Below are 22,806 nucleotides of genomic sequence, written 5' to 3'. Positions count from 1 at the left end.
CGTTGATGGAAAGCCTCCGTGTCTGGCAGTTGTCCCTCAGCCTCTGACAAAAGTGAGGGGCAGGCTGGGTCCAGTCCTCCAGATGGTATAGCCATAATCGTCAAAGCAGATGGTTCTGTTTAGGTTTGTGTACCGTACTCATTTCCCTGCTATCTACTTTAAAGTAGGGGTGCCAAGTGGGTCTGTTGAAGTTATTCCTGTGTGGGTGAACTGTGCAACTGCAGAAGCAAATGAGACCTGGGGTCTGCTCCGCTCCATACCCTGCTACAGATCCCTGATGAATGTGTGACAAGGGTGTCCACATGGAGCATGGCTCTCAGCAGCACGGGCCAGTTTCTGCATCCCCAGCCCAGGAACCAGCCTCCTCCCAGTGCTGTAACTCAACAGCAGGCCCCTTATACCAGAGACTACTCACTGCCAGCCCTGCAAACAATGGGACAGACTGGTTTTCGGCCTGCAAACGGTGGGACAGACTGGTTCCAGCCCTGTGATCTATGGGACAGACTGGTTTCAGCCCTGGGTAAGCAGCACCAGCACCTCCCACTGGGGGCTTCAAAACAGTGTCTCTGGGGTGGGCCACAGTGTGTGCCCGTGCAGGTGCCCCAGTCCAGAGCACACCCCACAGCCCCGCATGCCAGCAGAGCTGGAAGCTGCTCCACTTTGCACGGGCACACCAGGCTGAAACTGCTTGGGAGACCTCTGGAGTAGGATGCTATATTTGATGGCAAGTTGGGCGTGAGCTCTGTAATTACCTAAGTGGTAATTATGGAAGCACACAGTGCCCTTTCCTTGGCATATGCATCCTACCATACAATGTTCTGTGTCTATAATCAGCACTTACAGCTTTTATCTCTCTGTGTTTTAGTGCCTTATACAGCAGAGACCGAACACAGAACCTCTTAAAAAATTGAAACTGTTAAGGGCTTCCTGCAGCGAGCACGTATATGTGTGCATGTCTGCGTGCTCACCCCATCCAACCCTTCCATCCTTTCTCGTTGGATCTGTCTCTACCACTGCAGTTCACTCTCTCCCCCGCCCCAAGTGCTGCAATTCATCTGCTGTTGTGTATATATAGCCCTTTCTGCCCTCGGGCCATCCAGTATCTCTGCCTACTGCTGAGAATTGTTATAAACATTTGTTATTCTTCCGACATCCAGGCAACCAAAATACTTTTCTAAATGTGGCAAGGTTTCTGCAGTTTGATAGCATCACTCAGGGATGGCAAACAGTACTGTTATTTCTCTGTGTCCAATTTCAGAACAACGAGGACAACATGCACATTACAAGGAGCTGGTAATTAAACAAGAAAAGCATCTCTGAAATTCTCAACATTTCATAAGCTGTCAGAAGTGCTGGCACACAAATATACCACAAGGCAAGAAACTCCCGTAGAAGAGTGTCAGTACCCTCTCTCTACCTCCACAAGGAAGCTGAGATTTAAGACCGGAGTTCTGAGGCTTCCCTTTGAAAGGCAGACACCAAACTGATGGGTGGGCCATAGCCCCGCAGGCACAGAACCGCGCTGCATTCCAACGCTTTGCCTATTAATACTTCATCTCCTTTTTGAAGCTTTTACTTTTCCAATCCAAAATTGCCAAATGCACATGCCTGAAGTCAGGCACTTAAATCCTTACTTATGACGCCTGTTGCAGGCAGCTGGCTATTCACAGAGGCAGACCAACGACGAGACCATCTTAATTAAGAACCACATGCATCTCCAAAAAAGAAAACAACAAACAAGGAAGTTTAAGTATCTGTCTCCAAGTAGGGTAAAGAGCCACATTTGCAACAGTCACACTTGGTTCATAACCATGCAAAAAAAAAAAAAGTGAACAGACTTCAACACTATTGTGAACTTGTACTTGGATTAAATCACCATGTGTGAAAGACAGAAACCTGCCCTGTGTATTTCAGAGCTTGAAAGTAGTCAAGGCAAGTTAAATATCTTCATTGCAAGTTAAATATGTTCACTAACTAGTTTCACTGATGAACACCTGAGAAGAAGCAGTCATCTGATGTACTTATCTAGAGGGTAATAATTAATCTGAAAATACAACGCATTTCACAGAAATGAGCTGGCAACAATTTCAGGTGAATGACAGATTATTCTCTATCACAAAAAACCTCCGGATTTTGTCTATAGACACAGCAGCCACCATACCCATGATAAGCAGTTCACAATTTTAGATACAAGTCATCAAGAGCTGAGTTTTCAGACTGTCCTAAAATGATTTTAAAAAGAGGGACAAATTAGCTTTACCATCAGTACTTGCCTGAGAGGTCCATGACAGAACTTGCTCTCAAGAAGCAAGGATAAAAGAAAGGCCAGACTCCTCCACTTTTGACTCAGGGGTACAGGAAAGCAGAACCCTTTTGTCACTACACTCGGGTGAATTATGTCCTTTTCCACATGCTAATGCTTGGGAACGTAGACCTGACTGTCCCTTAGTACCTACTAACAGATACTCTCAGCTTAACTGCAAGTCCTGGATTAGCTCCCACTGGCCTTTCACTCAGATTTGACTCAAGCTGTGAAATTGAGATCATGTTCAGTCTGTTCAGAAGCAGGATTTATTTAACTTTCAGTTCACGTTGCTTAAATCTACTATTTCGCTTGTGCCCCCTTCTAACACAGAATATGCAGATCTATCTGTAAAATTATCTACACATGTGGCATTTTCATCTAGTACGTGTAGACAGTAGATACAAAATTTATCCTTCATCAATACTCTACATAATTTCCTCTTAAACCAACTGACATCCCTGATTATAAAATTGCTACGCAAACGGAGTAAGCAGCCACACATTCAGAGTGTAGTGAAATCCAAAAGGTACTTACCTGCTTTGCTGCTGTAGAAGAGATTTCTTTTTTTTCTAGAAGGTTCAGAAGGTCAGCCATGAGAACAGAACTGACTGGGCTAGGGGAAAAAGGGGCAGAAGTTACCTAGAGAATAAGGTGAGTAATACTACATCCAGGCTACTGTTGCTTACCTAAAGATCACACAACTTAGCACGACAAGCTAGTGTTTTTCCTCACGATACACTATATTCAACTTTGGTATTGATTGCCTGGTTATGCCTTACCACTCTCATACTCCAAAGAAGGCAGACTCTGATTACTGCTCTTAACTACACGGTTCTCTTCTCTGCAAAGCATTTGGTTAAGTTCATTCAGCATGACAGCGTCCAGGCCTACCTATTACTGCCTGGCCTAACGAACTTCACAGACAATAACTAAAGCAGAAGCGAGCAACAGAGTGACACGATACTATTAATGGTACATGAGAAAAGGATCGCTTTTGTTTCGCCACTGTAGTAACCAAGAAGCCTGACCTTTCCTTTACTGTGAGGGAATGTTGCTTCAAATAACTGAGTAGGACATTGAGAATCCAGCCGATCACTTTCTTTGGTTTCATCTGGGTCTGCTTTACCACATTTTCAAAGAACTCAGTTAATCCATCTTCATTCTGTTTAAGAAAAGTTAAATGCATCAAAAAAAAATACCACAGTACGAACATGACTAATTATACAATTACATCCAGAGTATAAATACTCAATCTGAAAGTAAACTTGGTTTTGTGAATTCATTCTAAAGTCACACAGCTTTGGAGTAATTTTGTTAACATCACAGCAAACAAACTGTGTTACATCTAGAACAGGTATATACAGTTTATCTGCCAGCCTGTCTGTTTCCATGGAACTTCCAATAAACAAGAGATCTTAACTCTTAACTCCTCCCTAAAATTGGGGAGAAACTTTCTCATCTCTTCATGTGTTTTAAGTACATATAATGTGAGAAAATATAATGCTGCGATTGAACAGGCTCTTGTGCTACCTTTAACCAAGATTTTTCCTGAAACTGCCTACAGATTTTTCACTCTTGATCTTGCAATCACTTCTATTTATTTTGTATCGAAGGAGTAAGTTTAGCTTGCATTCGCCCTTCGATGATATGGAAAGGTCATACTGTAAGAAGCAGAGTTTTATTTTTCTAGTTTTTTCAGAGAAGCTATGTAAGCTTTTCCACAGCACCCTAAATGCTCAGAAGGTATGACAGTAGGGGATTCAATTTATAGCCTAAGTGAAATCTGAGACTGTTTTTAGAAGAACAGATACTGCACAGTCTGGTGAACGCTGTGCTGTTTGTCATCAAGGCACTGATGGATCTTTAACTGTAGAACAGAACTCATTAGGTCTACTGAAGGCTGAAGAGATATTAAGTGGCAGCCCCTGCCTTTTCAAGGAGGAATCCAAAGCCAGCGTGCCACTGGACTTCTGCAGTGTGTGGCATAAACGCCCAGGAGGACAAGCCAGCTCTCAGAAGTTGAGAGGTAACAGTTCAGAGACAGCCAAGGAGCTATTCTAAGTACACTGGCATCACAGCAAAAACGTTTCCCAAGCACACACTGACTGCAGCCAGATCTCTTAACAGTTCTGAGCAGAAAGAGCACAGGTACACACTAAACCAAAGCCTAACTTTTCCACTCAAACACATCCCATCAAAACAGCCTCATTTTCCCTTGTTTTTAAAGGCAATTTATCACCACCACAATACAGAATTTTAGACTTTTTCCCCTCAAAATTTTCAGGACACAAACTTCCAACATCTGTAGATACCACATTTTTCACTGGTAATGATGTATGGCTTTTGAGAAGACTGCAGACTACTGCTCTCTGCTCTGTGAAAGAGAACAAAATGTACTTAGATTAATGGTTGATGTGCTGTAAAACCAGCGTGACAAAAATCAGACCCATCCCTTTTTTATGCCTCAGTTTACCTTGAGACCGTGAGCAAGAAATCAAGTTCTGAGTGCAGGAAAGCCACTGAGGCCTTTTGTGAACCAAGGTAAACCTTGTAACTCCCCCTAGTTATCCATCTAATACACACAGATCTAATTCCCTTCTTTTCCAGTGTTCTTACAAATTCAACTAGCACTTACTTTGTAATCAAATTACGTAAAATCTAAGGCTAAATAGACTTGAGGAACAAATTTGGCTCAAAGAAAAAAAAAACAGTAAAGGAATGACATGATTACCAAAGTACAGTAAACTTGATTTAAAACTGCATGTGTGTTAAGTGGAATTACTAAAATGATCCATTACTAAATACTGTACTCTTTCTAATTCACCTCAGGTTTCAACAGCACAAACAAACACTGATTATTTAAACAGCAGGTTCCCTTCCACAAAAACACCTGTCCAATTTAGGTAGGAAAAAGCGAGCACATATAAATGCTGGTTTTCTTTACACATGCTGCAGAAGGGTTTACAAACACTCCAGGCAGAGTAGGTCTGGCTACAACATCATGCACACGCAAAAAAAATATTTGCAGATGCCCCACGCAGGCTCCACAGCTCAGATGCAGCACGTCCAACGCTTCCATCACGGCCAGGCTACAGAGCCCATCTCTAGCAGTGGGGCACATTCAGATTTCTGGGTACCAACAGCCTGGTTGGAGCTCCAGCTCTGACCCTGCTGCCAGACCTTTGAAAATCAAGGACAAAGATACCCAGCCTCCATATCTTAATCAGATGATTTCCAGGCAGCAAGAGCAGAAAAGCCCAGGGACACTCAGAGAGAGACTTACACTTACTACCAGGTACCGAGCCCCAAACTCAATACTTGTGCATGTAAAACCAGACACAGTCCCCAAAATTCCTTTGCATTTCGTTTTAGGTTTTTTTAAAGTGACTCTCTGTAGCCAAAGAGCAGGAAAACCCAGCAATGCTAGACTGAAATGAGTAAGGCAGAATGCCAAAACATCAGAAGCACTGACAGAAATGAAACATTTTCCTTATTTTCCTGCCATATTAGAAAAATACGAGCATAACGTGATTAACTTCAATTTCTAGATACTGTACTTATTGAATGTGACGTTAGTTTGTTCTGCATTTTGGTCAACTTTCTTCATATCAAGTTCATTCCAACTACCAACACGCACCTCCCTGTCCACCTCAGATCTGAGCTCAAAACCACTGCATGCTCTAACATACTGGTTTACAGGAACACTAACTGACCGTTCTCACTTAATTCTGAATAACTTATTTTAATCTTCATAGAAGGAAAACCAGAAATCTGGAATTGCAGCACCATGTTTGTGATCCAGGTCCACTTGGTGCTCCCATTACACACCAAATATGCTGTAATTTATTCATTAGAGTCCCACTGGCATGAGATCTGACATACCAGTATTTCAATCAAATGCAAATTTCTGTCTTAAACATGGTTTAAAACGATCATTTAACTGAGATGTCAAAAAAACTAGTGGTAGAGTGATTTCAAATGCTTCTTAAACAGGTTTAAAACAATACATTATTTTACAAAATACCATGGGTACAATCTTTAGGGACATTGGGTCTGCAATGCAAACATGCTTTTAAAGACCAGTAACGATTCCCAAGAACTGAAGAAGAAAACCACATCAATGTTCACAAATAAAATGTCTTTTTCTGCTTTCTTATTCCCATTTTCACCATCACAGTTCCCACAATAACCAACTGTGAGGTATCAACTGCTGCAAAAATGTGCAAGATTGTCAGGAATAAAAAACCAGAAAGTCTAGCCTATTAAAGCAGACAAGCAGAGCAGTCAAAGAAAGTTCAAACTTTTTCCCCACAGCTTTTTATAAAATGATTTAAGTTCTAAAAACAAGCATAGATTCTCCTGAACACCGACCTGTATGCAGACAGCATGTCATAAACAAAGTGGTCAAAACCAACTTCTACATCGTCCCGTTTGTTGTGTGACTGTTCAAAGGATTCACCAATGTAATTGTCCCACCAAAGCAATACGCCAAAGCCCAAGTGGAACAGCTGCTTTTTTCCGAGTAAGCAGAGGAACAGTAATTGCACAGGAAGGCTTGGAATTCAGATGAGAAAGGCAGTGATCAGCCTGATTTTTTCTAATGCTGTACTGTGACAACTGATCTATTTTTTAGCTGGACCTCCCTGGACTTCAGCAAGCTTTTTGAAAACAAAACATCACACTAATGTCAATGCCAATACATCTTTCTTTTTTGACTCAACAGGAAGCAAAACAAAAACATTATAATACCATAACTAGCAAAGCTGTTAGAGATCCCTTTTGACTGCAGTATTTGCCACCCTGCCAGTTTACACAGCAAAGTAGAAACTGCATGCAGAAATTGAATACCCAAATACCATGCAGTCTATGAGGCTCAAAGAATTGTGTCTTTACCAGTTATATTGGTTCTGCATGAAGAAAATCAGAAGTTTCATTCATTTTTTCAATTTATACAAAACTGTCAAAAATGAAGCACTTTACACTTAAGCCATTTCAGATATAAAGATATTAATAGGTAGTGCTTTCCTTTCAGTACATCTTGCAATTAGGCAAAGCAGGAGTCTCAGCCTCTCAGTGCTGCAGCACGTACAGACAGCCACTGTACATGAGAATAAAGCTCATGCAGCAAGCTCGGGAACTAACTCACACATTGAAGAATGGGATTGTTTTATTATAACTTTAGCGCATAATGTTTTCTCTAACAAGTTTGTGCAGAACAGAGATTTTTGCATTTTAGAGCCATCCCTCTACCACTGCCATTTATTTAATGAGCACTCCTGGGCGCTCTAACCTGAAAGAATGCTCATTAGATGCGTGCATCTGGCCCTATCAGCAATCTTCTGCAACTCCTGATGTAAGCTTAACACAGCGACGGACGTACCGTTTTCAGATGAATTAAGGTTAACTAGTCTCCTAGTGAACAGGCAAGCAACTTTTATGGAGAGTACACACACTGACATTCTAATGCACAATAAAAGACGACCCGCACTGAAGAATGCATTTACTTCATGCATTCAAATGGATGCATTATCTTATTACAAGCTGAATACCAAATTTCAGCTCGGAGCTCGTTAATTATCTTATACATTGCAAAAAGGAGGGGAAAAAAAAAGTCAAAAGGGAAAAAGCAAAGGCAATAGTGGAATTCAGAGAACAGCTTGAAAGAAAGGGCAGTTGATGAGACAATTATATTGGGCTAGTTGATAGAGATGACAGAACCACACAGTAGAAGCCATCAATACCAGCAAAACTGAAACAGGTCAAGAAGTGGGTTGATGCCAAGCGAAAGGAGTGGGTGTGCTGGGTCTGGCTGGGATGGAGTCTATTTTCTTAAGAGGGTGCTGTGTTCCAGACTTGTGCCTAAAGCAGTGCTGAGAACACACTGGTGTTTTAGCTACTTCTGAGCAGTACTTTCTCCCACTCTGCCCCCCAACAGTGAGTGGGCCAAGGGTGGGCACAAAGCTGGGCAGGGACACAACCTGGGCAGCCACCCCAAACTGACCAAGGGGATATTCCCTGCCTATATATAACACCCTGCTCAACAAGGAAAACTGAAGGAAGGGGATTTTGGAGAAGGTAGTCTTTAGCATTGCTCAGAGACTGGTTGGGCATCAGTCTACTTGTGGGAGGTGGCAAGTGATTGCACTTGCATCATTTCTGGGTTTCCCTCTTCACTTATTTAAGTGTCTTTATCTCAAACCACAAGTCTTCTTCCTTTTGCTCTTCCAATTCTTTTCCCTGTCACCCTGGTGTGGGGAATGAGCAAGCAGCTGTGGTGCTTAGCAGCTGCCCAGGGTCAACCCATCACAGAACGGGAGAAGGAAAAAAAGGCAGAAAAAAGGGTTCAGGACCTTTCCACCTTTCTGAGATCTGTTTATTTTAATACGTGAGAAGTAGGTTGATGTGAAAAAAAATACATGGACGGACAGACAGGAATACTGGCTGCAAAAATCACATTTTGCATCTTATACAATGAAACAGAAAGGTAAGAACGACCGCTGCGCCTCAGCACCATCACTGCAGCCCCATGACTTTGATGAGACTTATGGCTCACCTTCCCACCAAACAGTAAAAGATCTGCAACTCACTAAAATGGCACAGCACCACAAAAGCACTTTCCCTAACAGCTTTCTTCAAGAGAAAGAACCATTTTTTCCCTGTAGAACCAGCTTCTTGTACAAGTGTATTAAATTACAGACACACAAAGGAGGAATATTAGGTAGTTAAGTTAGGTGCATTGCTCTCTCTCCATTTATAGTCAAAGGAAAGGAACTCCTCCAGAGGACAATTTAAACTATTTATTGTTCTGCTCTGAATCTTACTCTAAAGAAGTCTTTTTCCTTCTGTCTCCACTAATCTCAGAGGAAACTAAGTCAGGACACAGTCCTAGCTTGGCTGGGTATGTGAAATGTCTAATTTTGGGTGGGTATACTAACTCCCCCCCAGTTATCATTGGTGAAGAGAAATTATCTGGTTTGTATTTAAAAATCTTAAAGTCCTTTAGAATAATTCTAGAAGTTATGAGATTTTCTGTCATTTCCTTATTTATATCCTATTTGTCACGTCCACTTCTTTCTCATTCCCTCTTCTGCACCTATCCCAGGTAAATTGCATTGTGAGGTCAAGGTCGATGTTGCACAGCCATTCTGTATATTTACCTAAGACTAAGTTGTTTTTTTCAAAATAGTGTGGAAGCCAGATTAAAGGGCACGTGAAGCTGAAATATTTAAACTTTGGGTTTTGCTTCTGCAATCAGGAAAACACGTCTATTAATTTGTTAAATACTGACAACGTGCCCAGCCTCGTACCAGACCCACAGCCAAGAAGGGCAGGCGCTTGCAGACAAGGATTTGTCAGCAGGAAGTTGTACATTCATTGCAGTCAGTCACGGGTGCATCCGTGCGTAGACAGACAAGATCAATAGTAAATAATAGTTATCTGACTGCATCTTGCATGAGAAACACTTCTAGGTGCACTGTGTCCATATGGTTTCTTTTCCCTACCATTCCATACATATGGCTCCAAGGTACCAAGTACGAATCAGACATATTTCCAAATAAAAAACATCCATGAGAACTGACAGCTGGTTAATATGACATTTGTAAATCTTTTCCAGAACCGTGCAACTTTGAAGTTTCTAGGCTTATTTTAGTACTTGATCAATAGACTTACCAATAAGGCAAAGCTGTGTTCAGGAAGAATCCCATACCGTTCAACAAGCTTCGCTCTCGTCACACTGGGGAGGTCAGGAAGTCTCTTGTGAATCCAATCAATATTCACCACTTGCTGGTGGTTCATATTAGCTGGCAGAGATTTCGCATCGTACAGAATCAAAGGAGGAAGGTTTGGCTCTGGCATAAACCTAGTAAAAATGAAGAAAAACTCCTTTATAATTCTTTTCAATTGGAAGCTGAACAACAAGGACTAAAGTTCATAGCACAAGCTTATACTTACCCGGAAGCTGTATTACTATGTCAACTAAACAAAATATTAAAAATTCCTGACTTGGTATATCACTGTTAAGTAGTAAGAGATCAGCCCCTAAACTGTTGCAAAGACTCTGTTCTCTTTGAGTATTTGCCACTGACTGTCAGAGTCAATGATAGGAAAGGGGTAATTAATGCCTCTGAACCCAAAATAATAATTTAAAAAACCCAGTAAAAATAGTAAGAATAGATATGGAAACAACCCACTCCTTTTGACACCAAGTATGAATTGTGGATTTGGACAAAACCAGGAAAGGACTGTCAGGGAAAACCCCAGATTGACAGCCAACTGCAAGGAGTGATCTGGGCAGGCTGTAGCCTTTTCCAGAATAACTTCAAAAACCTGGGGGAAATCTCATGCTGTGCTAAAAGCAAAGTTACTGCACTCAGCAGGGTGCCATCACAGAACAAAAGGCTCCCTTAAAGAGAAGGCCAATTCAAACCACTCGAATAACTGCGATTCAAGCAGAAATCCCACTCTTACATGATCAAATGAAGGGTTCAAAAAAATATCAGAGTAAAGGACATTGGGCACCCTCTACATTTACTATAATAATTTCTATTTCATATCTGCCTAAACATAGATTTTAAGTTTAATGTATAATGTGCAGTGTTAAGTTACAAAAATCTGAAAAACAGATTAATACTGATCATTATCTTAGCAATAACCTTCCTGATCTTTATCTGAAATATCAGACTCACCACTTGTTAGTTTTTCCTGAATTTCCTCTTGCCTTTGTTCCAATTAGTCTTGTTATTAAGTCTCATGCCATCCCCTACCATAAGGAATTCACAAAACAACCACTGCCTTTTCTGCTGCATTTCTACAAACAAGAATTTAAAGAGCAGATTTAAACTTAAAGTTTGTGGCATGTTTTCCAAATACTTGTTCTGCTCTAGTAAAGATCAGTGGTAGAATACAGATAGGCAGATCTAACAGGAACATGGATATGGCAAAGCTAAGAGGCTCTGGAAGTTCTCCTGCAGAACTACAATTCTCCAGTTGGGAAGTGAACTCTGGGAGCAACAGGAAGACTGTCTCTGGGATGCAAAGCTGGGGAACTACCGGGAGGACCAGCAGTTAAGATGGCCCTAAGGAGGGGAGGAGGCAGGCATGCACAGAGCAGAAGGGATTTTATGGTAGAAGCCTGTCTATGAATGCTGACACCTTTCAATAAAAGTTAGGATTTTCAAACAGTGATTGTGATCTATGATCCCAGAACTCAAGCACAGAGAGGCAGGGCCTGCTATCTGAAAATCACTTCCCTCAGTATTTTCTTAAAGTGGGAGTAATGCTTAACTCACAATATTCTTATATTTTATGTCTGCCATCCTTAAGTACACATGTACTGGCCTCAAAGTAAACCTTCAACTTACCCACATCGAGCTAAGGCACTCCAGATTAGTTTTTGGAAAGGTCCATGCCTTCTATAGAACCATAGAATGGTTAGAATTGGAAGGGACCTTAAAGATCATCCAGTTCCAACCCTCCCTGCCTGCCATGGGCAGAGACACCTCCCACTAGATCAAAGCCCCATCCAGCCTGGCCTTGAACACCTTCAGGGATGGGGCAGAGATGAGACACATCTCTTTAGCAGAGATGAGACACAGTTCTAGATCTGCACTGCTCAGACTAGCACTGATTTTGACAGGTCTCTTCCCTTTCCAGTGGAAAGTAAACTTCCAATACATTCACACTACGCTGACTAACTTTATATGCTTATTCCACTGATTATACTTAAGAAATGAAATAAATTCTCAGTTATTGAAATGTTAACTTTTATTTTTAAAAAAATAATACCGATAATCCTGTTTTCCTTCTTTGTCTCTCATGGGTACAGTGCACCTGAAAGAAAAACAAAACCAGTAAGATGTGGTAAGTAGCACACTACAGAATTAGCTTTATGGCAAACACACAAAACAAAAGCTTTGCCTCATGAAGATTGGGAGAGCTTCTTAAGGCCGCTTCAAAGAACGTGTATATGTAAGAGGGCAGTCATTTTCACATGGACGCTGCTTGATATAGCACACAATCTGTTGTCAAAAAGCCTCAACTTTAAGAATATATTACTGCCTGTGAGGAGACTATGATTGTAAACGTGAGCTTTAGAAGGCAGAAGTTGAGCAATACTACATTACATCTCCTGATCATGCCACTAGGTATCCCCGGCACTCTAAAGCTGCTGTTCCTCCAAAATAAATACTCACCCAAGCTTGGAATCAAAGGCTCTTGTTTCATTCAGAATTGTTCCTCCATTTTCAAGTTCTTTAATTTGCCTCTGTATTTCATAGTCTGAAAGAAACAAAAGAAAAGTAGTAACCTTGTTATACTGCACTATTAGCTTTTGTACACTCCACTATTTCATTTTTCACTGCTATGCAATAATGGAATAGTTTGTTGTTTTAACCTTAATGAAATAAACAAAAGTAGTTCCAGGCAGAATTATCAGTCACTGTCTCTTTCTCCAGCACTGTTTCCTTCTTTGTGTGTTTTCCTCATCTCCATTCATTCCTTTTAAATAGAAAACATTTTCTCCCAGGCACTACAGCCAAGCCATATATTCCTAGTGACCATCCTATTACTCAGTTGAGCTTTCTTTTGGAGATGTAATAATCATCCTTTCTTGCTCATACCCAAGCTGCATCTGAACTTCATATACACCACCTACCGTACTCAGTGGAAAGCAATCATCTACACTGGAGGACACAGCTACTGCTGACATATGTCAGTAATAAACATGCTTGGCATTGAATTATCTGCTTTATTCTTCTTGCGGGCAAAAGGTTACACCTGAAAGAAAACTGCAAACTAACATGGCTGCTACCCTCACAGTACCCCATGCTAAGATTTATTCTGTCAGGGAGCAGCAAAAATGGGGTTGCTCCACAGGAGGGGACAGGCCAGGAGCCAAGGGTGACCACAGCACAGGCAGAGCCCTCACTGCCTGGTGCAGTCCCACTGGTCTGAACAGCTCAGCCAGAGGCACGTGCTATTTAACAGGGTCCACTGACAGGATCTGTCAAGGTGAGGGGATGAGTTGGGTTCCAGGGGCCATCCAGGGAGTTCAGTCAGAAGAAGCAGGAGGTAAGTCCAGAGACAGGACTGGGAACAAGACTACAGAATACGTCCAAGGTCCATCAAGAGACCGGATTGAAAACTGCCACACCTGTGATGTAGCTCAGGCAAAGTCTGAAGGCCCCAGCCTGAGCTTAAATGGAACTTCTGGACCCACAGGCAAGGTGCATGGATGGGACACCCCAATGAAGCTAGTCAGGGCATTTAAGGCTAATTAGTGCATTCAGGATCCTGACCACATAAATTATCTACAATGCTCCTGTAATGAAGTAACCATCATTTACCTACTGCTTTTGCCAGGAATCGTAGGCTATTGATATTCTTCACTTCAGTCCTCACTCCATAAGGCTCTCCAGGGTGATGCACAGAAACATTGGCATCCACTCTCAGCTGACCCTCTGTGAAAGGAAACTTCATCAACAGAATAGTCTGCCTTGAAAACTAGAGTAAAAACCTTGTCATGCATTAATAAACTCCATGCTATGTGCAGAGCATTAATAGCAGACTTCCATATGTTCAGAAAGGAGCAACAACCACCTCATCATAATGTTCTGTTTGTGATTCCATCTCAAGACACTGCCTCCAATCATTCAAAATTTTCTGAGAATACTTTAAAAAAAAAAAAAACTACTCAAAATTCCTCTCAGAGAAAACAGTGCAGCACAGATCCTCTAAGCCATATAGTGAAAAAAGCTTCCAATTCACAGCTCTTAAATAAAGGCAGAATTAGACAAGCAATTTAAAGTGGTGGATTGTGAGCTTCCATTCCTCTAAAAACAGCATAAAAATACCTTTTGGAATTACAATTTGATGGATATACACTACCCTAGCATAGAACAGAAGAACTTACAGTTATGTTGAACAGATTTACTAAGGTGTGCTTAGAAATTTATAGCTCAAGGACAAAATGTGAGAAGTAGCGGATTTTTTTTGTAATTTTCTTCCTCTCCTTCAAGAAACTGCAATCTCCCCCCACCCCAAATTTCCCTGGCTGCCAAAAACTGAGTACAAAGTTGTATATAAAAGCATCCTGCACTTTTAGTTCAAAATGGAATAATGTCCTTAGAGATCTTTAAGGACTCAACCACAACTTGCAGTTTTATCTTCCTAAGTTTTTCCCCTCTAAAGACATCCCTTCTGAGCAGAAAAGGTTTGCCACAGTTATTCAGCCAATGGGAATAAACAAACAGGAGAGGCTGTACAAAAAAGAAACATCATTTTTCCCCTATCACACAGTGAGCATCTGTAGCCTCCCTCTTTGCTTTTGGGGTTTTTTGTTTTGTTGTTTTAAATAATTCAAATACAGATAGAAAGAAATAAAACACTTATGTTTAGATACAGTAACAGTATTAAAGAGAGCGCAAAATAGTTCAGAGTTAAACCTGTGAAGATGTCTGCAGCTTCAGAATCCATTCTGGTCAATAGATGTAAATTGACTAGAGAGACCTTGGTACACTTTGTAAAAGTAGGCTGGATGATAGTGCACTAATTACCTCTGTCTTCATACAGTCTTGCCAGACATGCAAATGAGAGACAAAGGCACTGTAATGACCCAGCATCTCTTTCAAGAGAAGCGTTTTGCATGTGCTCCCTCTTTGGGGTGAAATGAGTACTTGTTCCAAAAGAGGAATAGTCTTGTCCTGCCCTTGCTTCATTTTGAAGCATGACCTGCTTCCATTTGGATGTAGGTGTCAATGTGACAAGACAACGAAGTTAATTAGGCATAAGTGAAAGGAGAGCCAGGCCCCAAATGTTCTTAAAAAAAGCTTTTTTCCTTTATGCCCACTTTAAGCTCAGCTTCTCTTCCTTTCACTTTGCAATGAAATCATCTTTTCATCTGTTTGTTGTTACTGAACTAGCATGTGATAAAACCGGGCACCAGATTTCTAAACTAAACACACAAGTAGAATGAAGGAAAAATATGAGAATGTAAAGCCCTTATTTGAAAGAAAGTAATTATGATGTGGGAATATCACAGTAGAAAGCTCCTAAGAACACCACCTTGAAAAAAAAAAAATCCAAACACTTTTAAAGGCAACTATACTGGAGGGAAAAATATTCCCAACACTGGAATTCTCCCTTAAAGTCAGAAATCTCACTGTGATAAAAGATATCACAGTGTAATCCCAATGGGGCCAAATTCAGTAGCAATAAATGATGTTATATATGTATGTCCACAAAGGCCTTTGAAGAAGCATGCAAACTGGCTGCTTAATATTAACAACTGTGGTCCATTTGATATGTGTAACACTAGTGTGAGAAAAGATTCAGAGCCATATATAATGTGTAGCAATTATTACTTCCCCCTACATTAAATTAGATTTGCATCACTAGCCAACATTTAACAGATCACATTTATTGGGTGATACATGGACCACTCTGACTCAGTTCTCTAGGAAACGCATCCACTTATACTATGGACTGAATTTGTTGCCAGAACAGTGAGGCCAACTGTCACAGGCAAAAAATATAGCTTACATTGTGAACAATAATAGGTAGTTTATAATTGGGTGTATGGGTGGAGAGGATGAATGCCCAAAACGGTACTTCTGAACTCTGGAGCAGAAGCCTGCTATTTGCGAGCTGTAACCACGTGCTGGTTGTAAATTTTGGTAACATTAGGACTGAGCAAAAACGGCATGAACTGAACCTTCCAATTAATAGAGAGATATGAGCTAGAATCACCAGCTAAGAGGCTGATCACACGCTGTGCTTCTGCACAACACCTCTTGGTTGTGCAGAATTGGAGCCTTATGGTTCCAGAAAGAAGAGCTAGTGCCAAAAGCAGGGGTTTCCAAAAGAGGAAGTGGTCTCAGAAAGATAGCAGTGATCTTGGTTAGAGAGATCCTGGAGGTGGGGGAGGACCACAAAGATCAGAGAGATGGCATGGAGACAAATGCCAGGGGATGCCTAGGGACTTGGCCTCTAACACCTGGGACCAGTACTCGCAAGCCTGCTGCACAGCACAAACCTGCACAATTTTCTGGCTCACCTCCCCGGACCAGCAGCACTCTCCCCTAGCGGGAAGAGAAATTGAGACCTAGTGAATATCATGCTGGAGGGGAGGGAGAGACAGAGCGAGCAGGGTAAAAGCAGCAGTCTCATCTGTTCTTAAATTAAACCCAGCACCCATGTCTGCTATACGCTGTCGTTTACCTCATCTCACCCATAACACAAGCACGAGTTTACCGCCTACACCAATTTTATGACTAGCTGAGGCCTGACACACAACCTACAAGATGATCCACGCTCTCACTACTTTGTCCCGTAACTCCCATATTCTGCAGCTAATCCTTACTACAGGTCTTCTGTGCAGACAGGGAGAAACACCACACTAACCCTGGGGACATTCCATCCTGCCTAGGTTTATCCTGTAAAATTATTGTGTGAGGCAATACAAAATCTAGCACTGCAAATCTCTGCAGAGGGAGGCAGGCCTATAAGGACACCTGGAGCACAGCAGACATTAGGGCAGGCTCTGAGGAACGTTAAAAAAAACGGCTAGAAAAGGCTATGCGTTATAAGCAACCACAGAGCAAAATAACCAGAAGCTGCAAAACTCCTGGCAAATACAGAGAATTACTGTTAACAAGGGAACATGCCCTTCCCCCTTCTGTACCTGCCATGACTGCCTGGCTGCTCCCAAGTGTTTGAAGGATGAGCTGGAGCTCTCTGACTGCTGCAGCTGCTTCCTCCCCACAGCACATATCAGGCTCCATGACAACCTCCATGAGGCCGACTCCTATCAGGGAAAGAGAGAGGAGATTTTCAACAATAGCTTTTGATCTTGGCATATTAGAGTGCAACCGGCTAAACACATGAAAGCACTTGGGCTTTTTTTGAAAAAAAATAAACCCCCATGTATTATTTAGGAACTGTCACTGTGGGCCTAGCTGCAGATTGCTATAAAAACTTTTCCTCCTATTTTTTTAAAGGAACCGACAAGCTGGAGACAATCCTCCACCCTTTGATGACATGCAGATCAGAAGAACACATTCCTCTCCTGCCTTTCTCTAGGACAGTGCCCATTTAAAGCCAATCTGATTCCAGATTCAAATTTAGTTATCTTAAACTGATTTTGAGACAGAACTGTGAACAGATGCAATCTAGTTTTTAGCTCTGGGATCCACCTTTCAAAGAATATGAGCAGCCACAGGACACAGCAGAGCACTGTGTCCTGGTTACACTAGGCCATCCAAGTTGTGTGCTAATTTGGTTTGTTCTGCTTACAATTTCAAAGTTTAAAGAGAAAGCGTACATTTTTTCAAAGCTAATAATTAAAAGAAATGTCTGACTCATGCACTGAAAAATTCCAGCAGCTGCTCCTTCTATAGGCAAATTTGATTGACTAGGTCTCTGTTTTTTTTTATTTTTTTAAAAACAGTGCATACAGTGGCAAGAGCTTAAATAGCTGAGTGGCTGTATGTGACTGACCCAGTTCTGAGCACACTAAACCCAAGAAATTTTTAACGTGCTACTACCAATTGCCGTCAAAAAACAGGAATGGGAAAGGTCCACTGGCTATTAAAAAACTCAAGTATTCCCCTGCTTCAAGGGCAATGGTCATTTTGACAAATTTTTATTTTCAAGGAGAGACATCAGGCTGTTTTTATTTTCACCTGTTTCCTGTCACCCATTTGCCTTTAACGGTTCATCTAACATAGAAAGGAAAAGAAAAGTAAGAAAATTATCCAAGCCTACCAGCCCTATTCAAGTCAACGAGAGTCTGGCTCCTTGTGTCATCATGGAGACTCTTTCCACTGTCTTGCTCCAACTGAATTTGCTTAATCCTCACAGTTTTGGTCACCATCTGGCTCATTTTGTTGTCTATGCAGAGACTGTATGACAGACTTCCATTCACCGCAATAGGAACTCTTTGCTGAGTGATTTGATAGCCGGCCTGTCAACAAAAATAGCTTTATATTCAAATAAAACATTCACTTTTCAGAAAGCAACAGCATGGGCAATTGCAAATATTACAGACTAAGAACAGAACTGAAAATGCATTATCTTCCTTAGTGACCTATGCAAGACAATAGAACACCTACACATGAAAATTCAGAAGTTATTTTGCTTAGCTGGAATGGAGGCAAGACAGAACATGGGTCTAGAATATTTGACATAACTGTGAGAAACTAGAGGTCTGGAAAAAATAAGAGCATTCCTCCATATAGGCAAGCATAAGATACTATACTAATGCAGAAATAATCAATAGTCAACTGCACAACCCCTTGCCAAGGATGACGTAAATTTCACTGATATTGCCTTGGGGCAGGAAACAGACTAGAAGAGGTTCTTCCACAGCTGTGGTTCTATGATCATGTTAAATCTTGTCTGAAGCCAGTTACTGTACCTCTGTCCCCAAACTGGGACGAGCACTCATCTTCCCATCAGGCTGAATATCCCCTCTTTGCCCCTTCAGAACTTGACTCATTAGAGGGGAGGGAAGAGGGGTGACAGAGTGGTGTGGAAATCAAGAAAATGAGAAAGCTCAATTTCACTAATGTAGCAGTTTAAAAGATGGCTGCTGCAAGCCCACATAAGGCACTCAGGTGAAAAATGCCATCTCATTCCTGGGACTCCACTCAGAAGGGAAACTGCTACCCAGAAAAGGGGTTGCCAGTGACAAGGTATTGGAATAACTGCAATGATGTAAAAATATAGAACTGAATCAATTACTCTGTTGAGGTAGGGTCCCCATCTTCTCCTCCTCTGTAGCCTGCTCATGCCCCCAGCGGTAGGAAAAAAAAAAAAAAGCCTGCCAGATTTTAATGAATTGGGAGGAGTATTTGCATATTTTGCAGGGAGGGCGAGCTTACTCTAAAATGTAGAGATGGTGACAGTGCATCGGAACAGAGAACAATGGTCTGGCCCTGTGAGCAGCTCCATTTATAAACTCAGTGAAGTGCATGACCTTCTAGCCATAATGACTATAAGAAAAATAAAATAACTGACTCTATGCAGCCTATGCTAATCACACAGCTCTTCCCATCTCCTAAAACTTCTCATTAAAACGATTTTTTTAAAGCCTGAAATAGTGAGTGACAATAAATAACAAGAATTCCTTCTCCCATCCAAAGCCCCATTTTCAGGAGTAACAATAATCCCATTGTCAAACGACCCTAAGAGCTGGATTTATTTTATCTGTTCTATACAGCTCATTAGCCTAAACTCTGCATTTTATTACAGGGCTCCTGACTAGACTGTTTCACTATGAAATGGAGGTCGGAGAGTTTATTGTCAGTGCTTAAACTGCAGAAGTCAGCCAGTAGAAAGCCAGAATTACACGTTTCAAGCCAATAAAATGTGTCAGCATCTCCCTGACCAAATGTCCATGCTTATCTGACCAGAGGATCCTGTAACTCATGTTTGGAGACAACAGCAGCCAACTTGGTGCTGTACACACCTTCTTCCACCTCACTTTTCTCTAAGCCCACGGATGTGGTTTCTTTCCTACAACAACATTCTTCCATATAGCTTCTATGCAGTAGACTGATAGCAGCAGACATCACAAGCATACAAGAGATTGTTTTCAGTTTAACTGCAGAAGCACTGAAGGTGACTTGCCAACAAGTCTGTGATATTTTTGGTGTTTATGATGTGTAAAGGAATTTTCAAGTCATGTTTATTTTCTGCTATTTAACTTTTTTCTCCTTCAGGACTGCAAATGGCCTTTAAGATAGTTTTACAAGTAAAAAAAAAAAAGTATTGGCAATTCAAACCGGTAAGCTTGCGTTTCACATTCCCAGCAGGTCACTACAGATCCCCCAGAAGAAGGACCTCTTAATGGCTCACAAATATTAGCAAAGTTATCCCCAGAAATCAAATCAGTAATTACATAAAATTCACATAAGATCCTCAAGTTCCCAACCTATAAGAAAAAAGAACACAAATCTCTTCTGAGATACAGGTCTCCAGTGGACAACTATAACATAATTCTCTTTCTACAGTGGGAAGTAATTCTATTTTAATATGTTTTGTGTAACTTCAAAATATTTCCAATGTCTGAACAAAAAAGCAGGAGAGAAAGTAGTTTCATTAATAATATACTTCCACACATTAATTTGGGATATGAGAAATCTTCCCCTCTGCTTCCCTGGATGCCCAGGCCACCTCACCTAAAGAGAGGATGAGCTAACGTGCCTGATCTTTCTCAGATAAAATAGAAACAGATGTTTTTTCCTTCAATGCAGTCATCACATCTTCACATCAAAATCTGAGGAAGTAAAAACTAGTGTCCTCCCTTTGACAGGTTAGTGTTAAAACTGAATATCAGTACAAATAAGCTGACAGAAAAAAACTGTTTAAAATTAGAAAGGTTTAATTTCATTGAAATAGAAAAAAAGGCTCAAAACCTGCTGCATCATGTTGCAATGACAGAAGTCAGGTTCTTAACTGATTTCAATATTTCTACAACCACATCAAGTGCAGCAAAATGCATTTGACTTCCAGTAACACCTAATACCAAATATGAAAGCTACCAATAAACCATACTGCATAGACTCAGTTTCTCTTTTTTTTTTTAATTCATTGGAACTACTGAGTTTTAAAGGGAAATGAAATATTTTTAAGTCTCTAAGTACACACACAAAAAGGACACTATTATGTTTATACCACTGGAACCTGTGTTTGTTATACGTTTACTTTAAAGCAGGACTATTATCAGACTGCTTTTACTGTAACAGACAATTAGTACTAAACACCAGGAATGGAGAACTTAAGGGGCAAAGAAGCTCCAGCTCCCAATTCAATTACATTAAGCTACTGGAATCGTGCAGCAAAGCAAGGAGTCAGCAATCAGAGCAATCATATTCAATCAGTGAGCATCAGGGTACAGCTGTCTATTCATCAGGGCACAGCGCAGCATCCTGCTGGGGTGAGAAGAACACTGACTGAACACAGGAAAAGCATCTCTTCACTCATCCCCCATTGCCATTCCTACTCCAGACTTGTCCTCTCCCAGAGTGGTAAAGGAACCCGCTATATTGCATACTTACAGGCAGATCTGCATAGAAATAGTGTTTTCTGTCAAACAAGGACTTCTTGTTTATGCTGCAGTTGAGTGCCAGGCCTGTCATCACTGCTGCTTCTACACATCTCCTGTTGAGAACCTAAGGAAACATGACACATGGTTTTGCTCAGATACTCAGTATGTAATAAATGTGTCTCCCACACATTGCCTTATATGGAGCATACATTCGATTTTGCTTGCCTTCAGTGACCATTAGATCTCTTTCCTTGTGTGGGTAGTTCTTATTCATCATTAAAGTCGTGGTAGCTACAAATCTGCAAAGCTTAAAGAAGGAAAAACAAGCCATTCAGTCATTTTGTCATGCCACATAAGGAGGTGTGCACTGTTCTGGCTTGCTACTTTTGCAAACATTCCAGTACTTTTGAATCTTCAAGGGTGTGAGACAAATCATAGCAAATGATAACTGACTTCTAACCAGCTGACAACTCATACTGGGAACTGGAAACACAGGGGATTTGCATTAGAGACTGCAGTGCCATTTCAGTAAAACACTTCACCTGTAACTGCAGAACCACAGTGAATTCCTGAGTATCTACACGTAAGATTTCAATGCTTTGCTTAACCAGGATGAAATGAAGCATACTTACATGCTTTGCTAAAGCAGAGCCAAAGAGACATCGATTGACCCTGTGGCTGCAAGTATACACGCATGTCCAGTACTCAGGTAACCCACAGGATTAAGGTTCTTCCAGAAGGCCACGTGATCTCAAGACCCAGCAAGGCCTTCATGAAGGTATAAATGAGTTAAATATGGTTTCTCACCACGGACCCACCACTCTCAGGGCTATACCCTTCTGTCTCCTCAGCAGGGTCAGAATTGAGAGGAGAAAGAAAATTCCACTCCTAAAAGTACTAACAAGCAATGTTTCAAAGTTGTGGTATTTTCATGTGTGCTCTCATTATTAATTGGTTTAACTAACATCAGATGGATAAAACTGAAAAGAAAAAAGGAATGAATTTGTACAACTAACATGCTTACACTTACAGTATTTTGAAACAGGAACAGAACTTTATCCATCTTATTCTGCACTGTACAGCTGCCAAGAAGTCAATTTCCAGCAGGACCATTTAAGGGACACATTATGTAAAAGAATCTACATGAGTTCATCTGCATTGACCAGAACATAAAAGGCTTAAATAATGTTTTCTTCAATGCTTCTGACAGTATTTATTTTTTATATTCTCCAGCCTGATTTCTGAAAACAGATTAAGCAGCTGTACATTTCCCATCATCCCATGTCTTCAGCTGGAAAAGGACTCTCTTTGCTTTACTCATCTAATATTTCAAAAATCAAAATAATAAGAGAAAATATGAGAAACTCTTCATATAACAGAAACTTAAAAATTGCTTATACAGACAAGAAATTAAATATTTAAGACATTTAACGAGGGAACTTTCAGATCTTTA

General features: G+C 40.9%; 1 protein-coding gene across 1 annotated transcript in view; it reads right to left on the bottom strand.

Annotated features, from left to right (window-relative positions):
- Positions 1-22,806, bottom strand: part of GATB (glutamyl-tRNA(Gln) amidotransferase, subunit B) — a 43,897-nt gene that overhangs the window by 6,944 nt on the left and 14,147 nt on the right. Inside the window, exons 3-11 of the mRNA XM_014944935.1 lie at positions 21,364-21,477; positions 18,068-18,266; positions 16,986-17,108; positions 13,651-13,764; positions 12,499-12,583; positions 12,092-12,136; positions 9,977-10,166; positions 3,334-3,467; positions 2,840-2,918 (exon numbers count right to left, since the gene is read on the bottom strand). Of these exons, the coding sequence (XP_014800421.1) occupies positions 2,840-2,918; positions 3,334-3,467; positions 9,977-10,166; positions 12,092-12,136; positions 12,499-12,583; positions 13,651-13,764; positions 16,986-17,108; positions 18,068-18,266; positions 21,364-21,477 (1,083 nt within the window). The remainder of the gene's footprint in view (positions 1-2,839; positions 2,919-3,333; positions 3,468-9,976; positions 10,167-12,091; positions 12,137-12,498; positions 12,584-13,650; positions 13,765-16,985; positions 17,109-18,067; positions 18,267-21,363; positions 21,478-22,806) is intronic.

Source organism: Calidris pugnax, unplaced genomic scaffold (assembly GCF_001431845.1).
Source record: "Calidris pugnax isolate Ruff unplaced genomic scaffold, ASM143184v1 scaffold15, whole genome shotgun sequence".
NCBI lineage: Eukaryota > Metazoa > Chordata > Aves > Charadriiformes > Scolopacidae > Calidris > Calidris pugnax.
The sequence above is the reverse complement of the archived record's forward strand: the minus strand, read 5'-3'. Positions and strand labels throughout refer to the sequence as shown.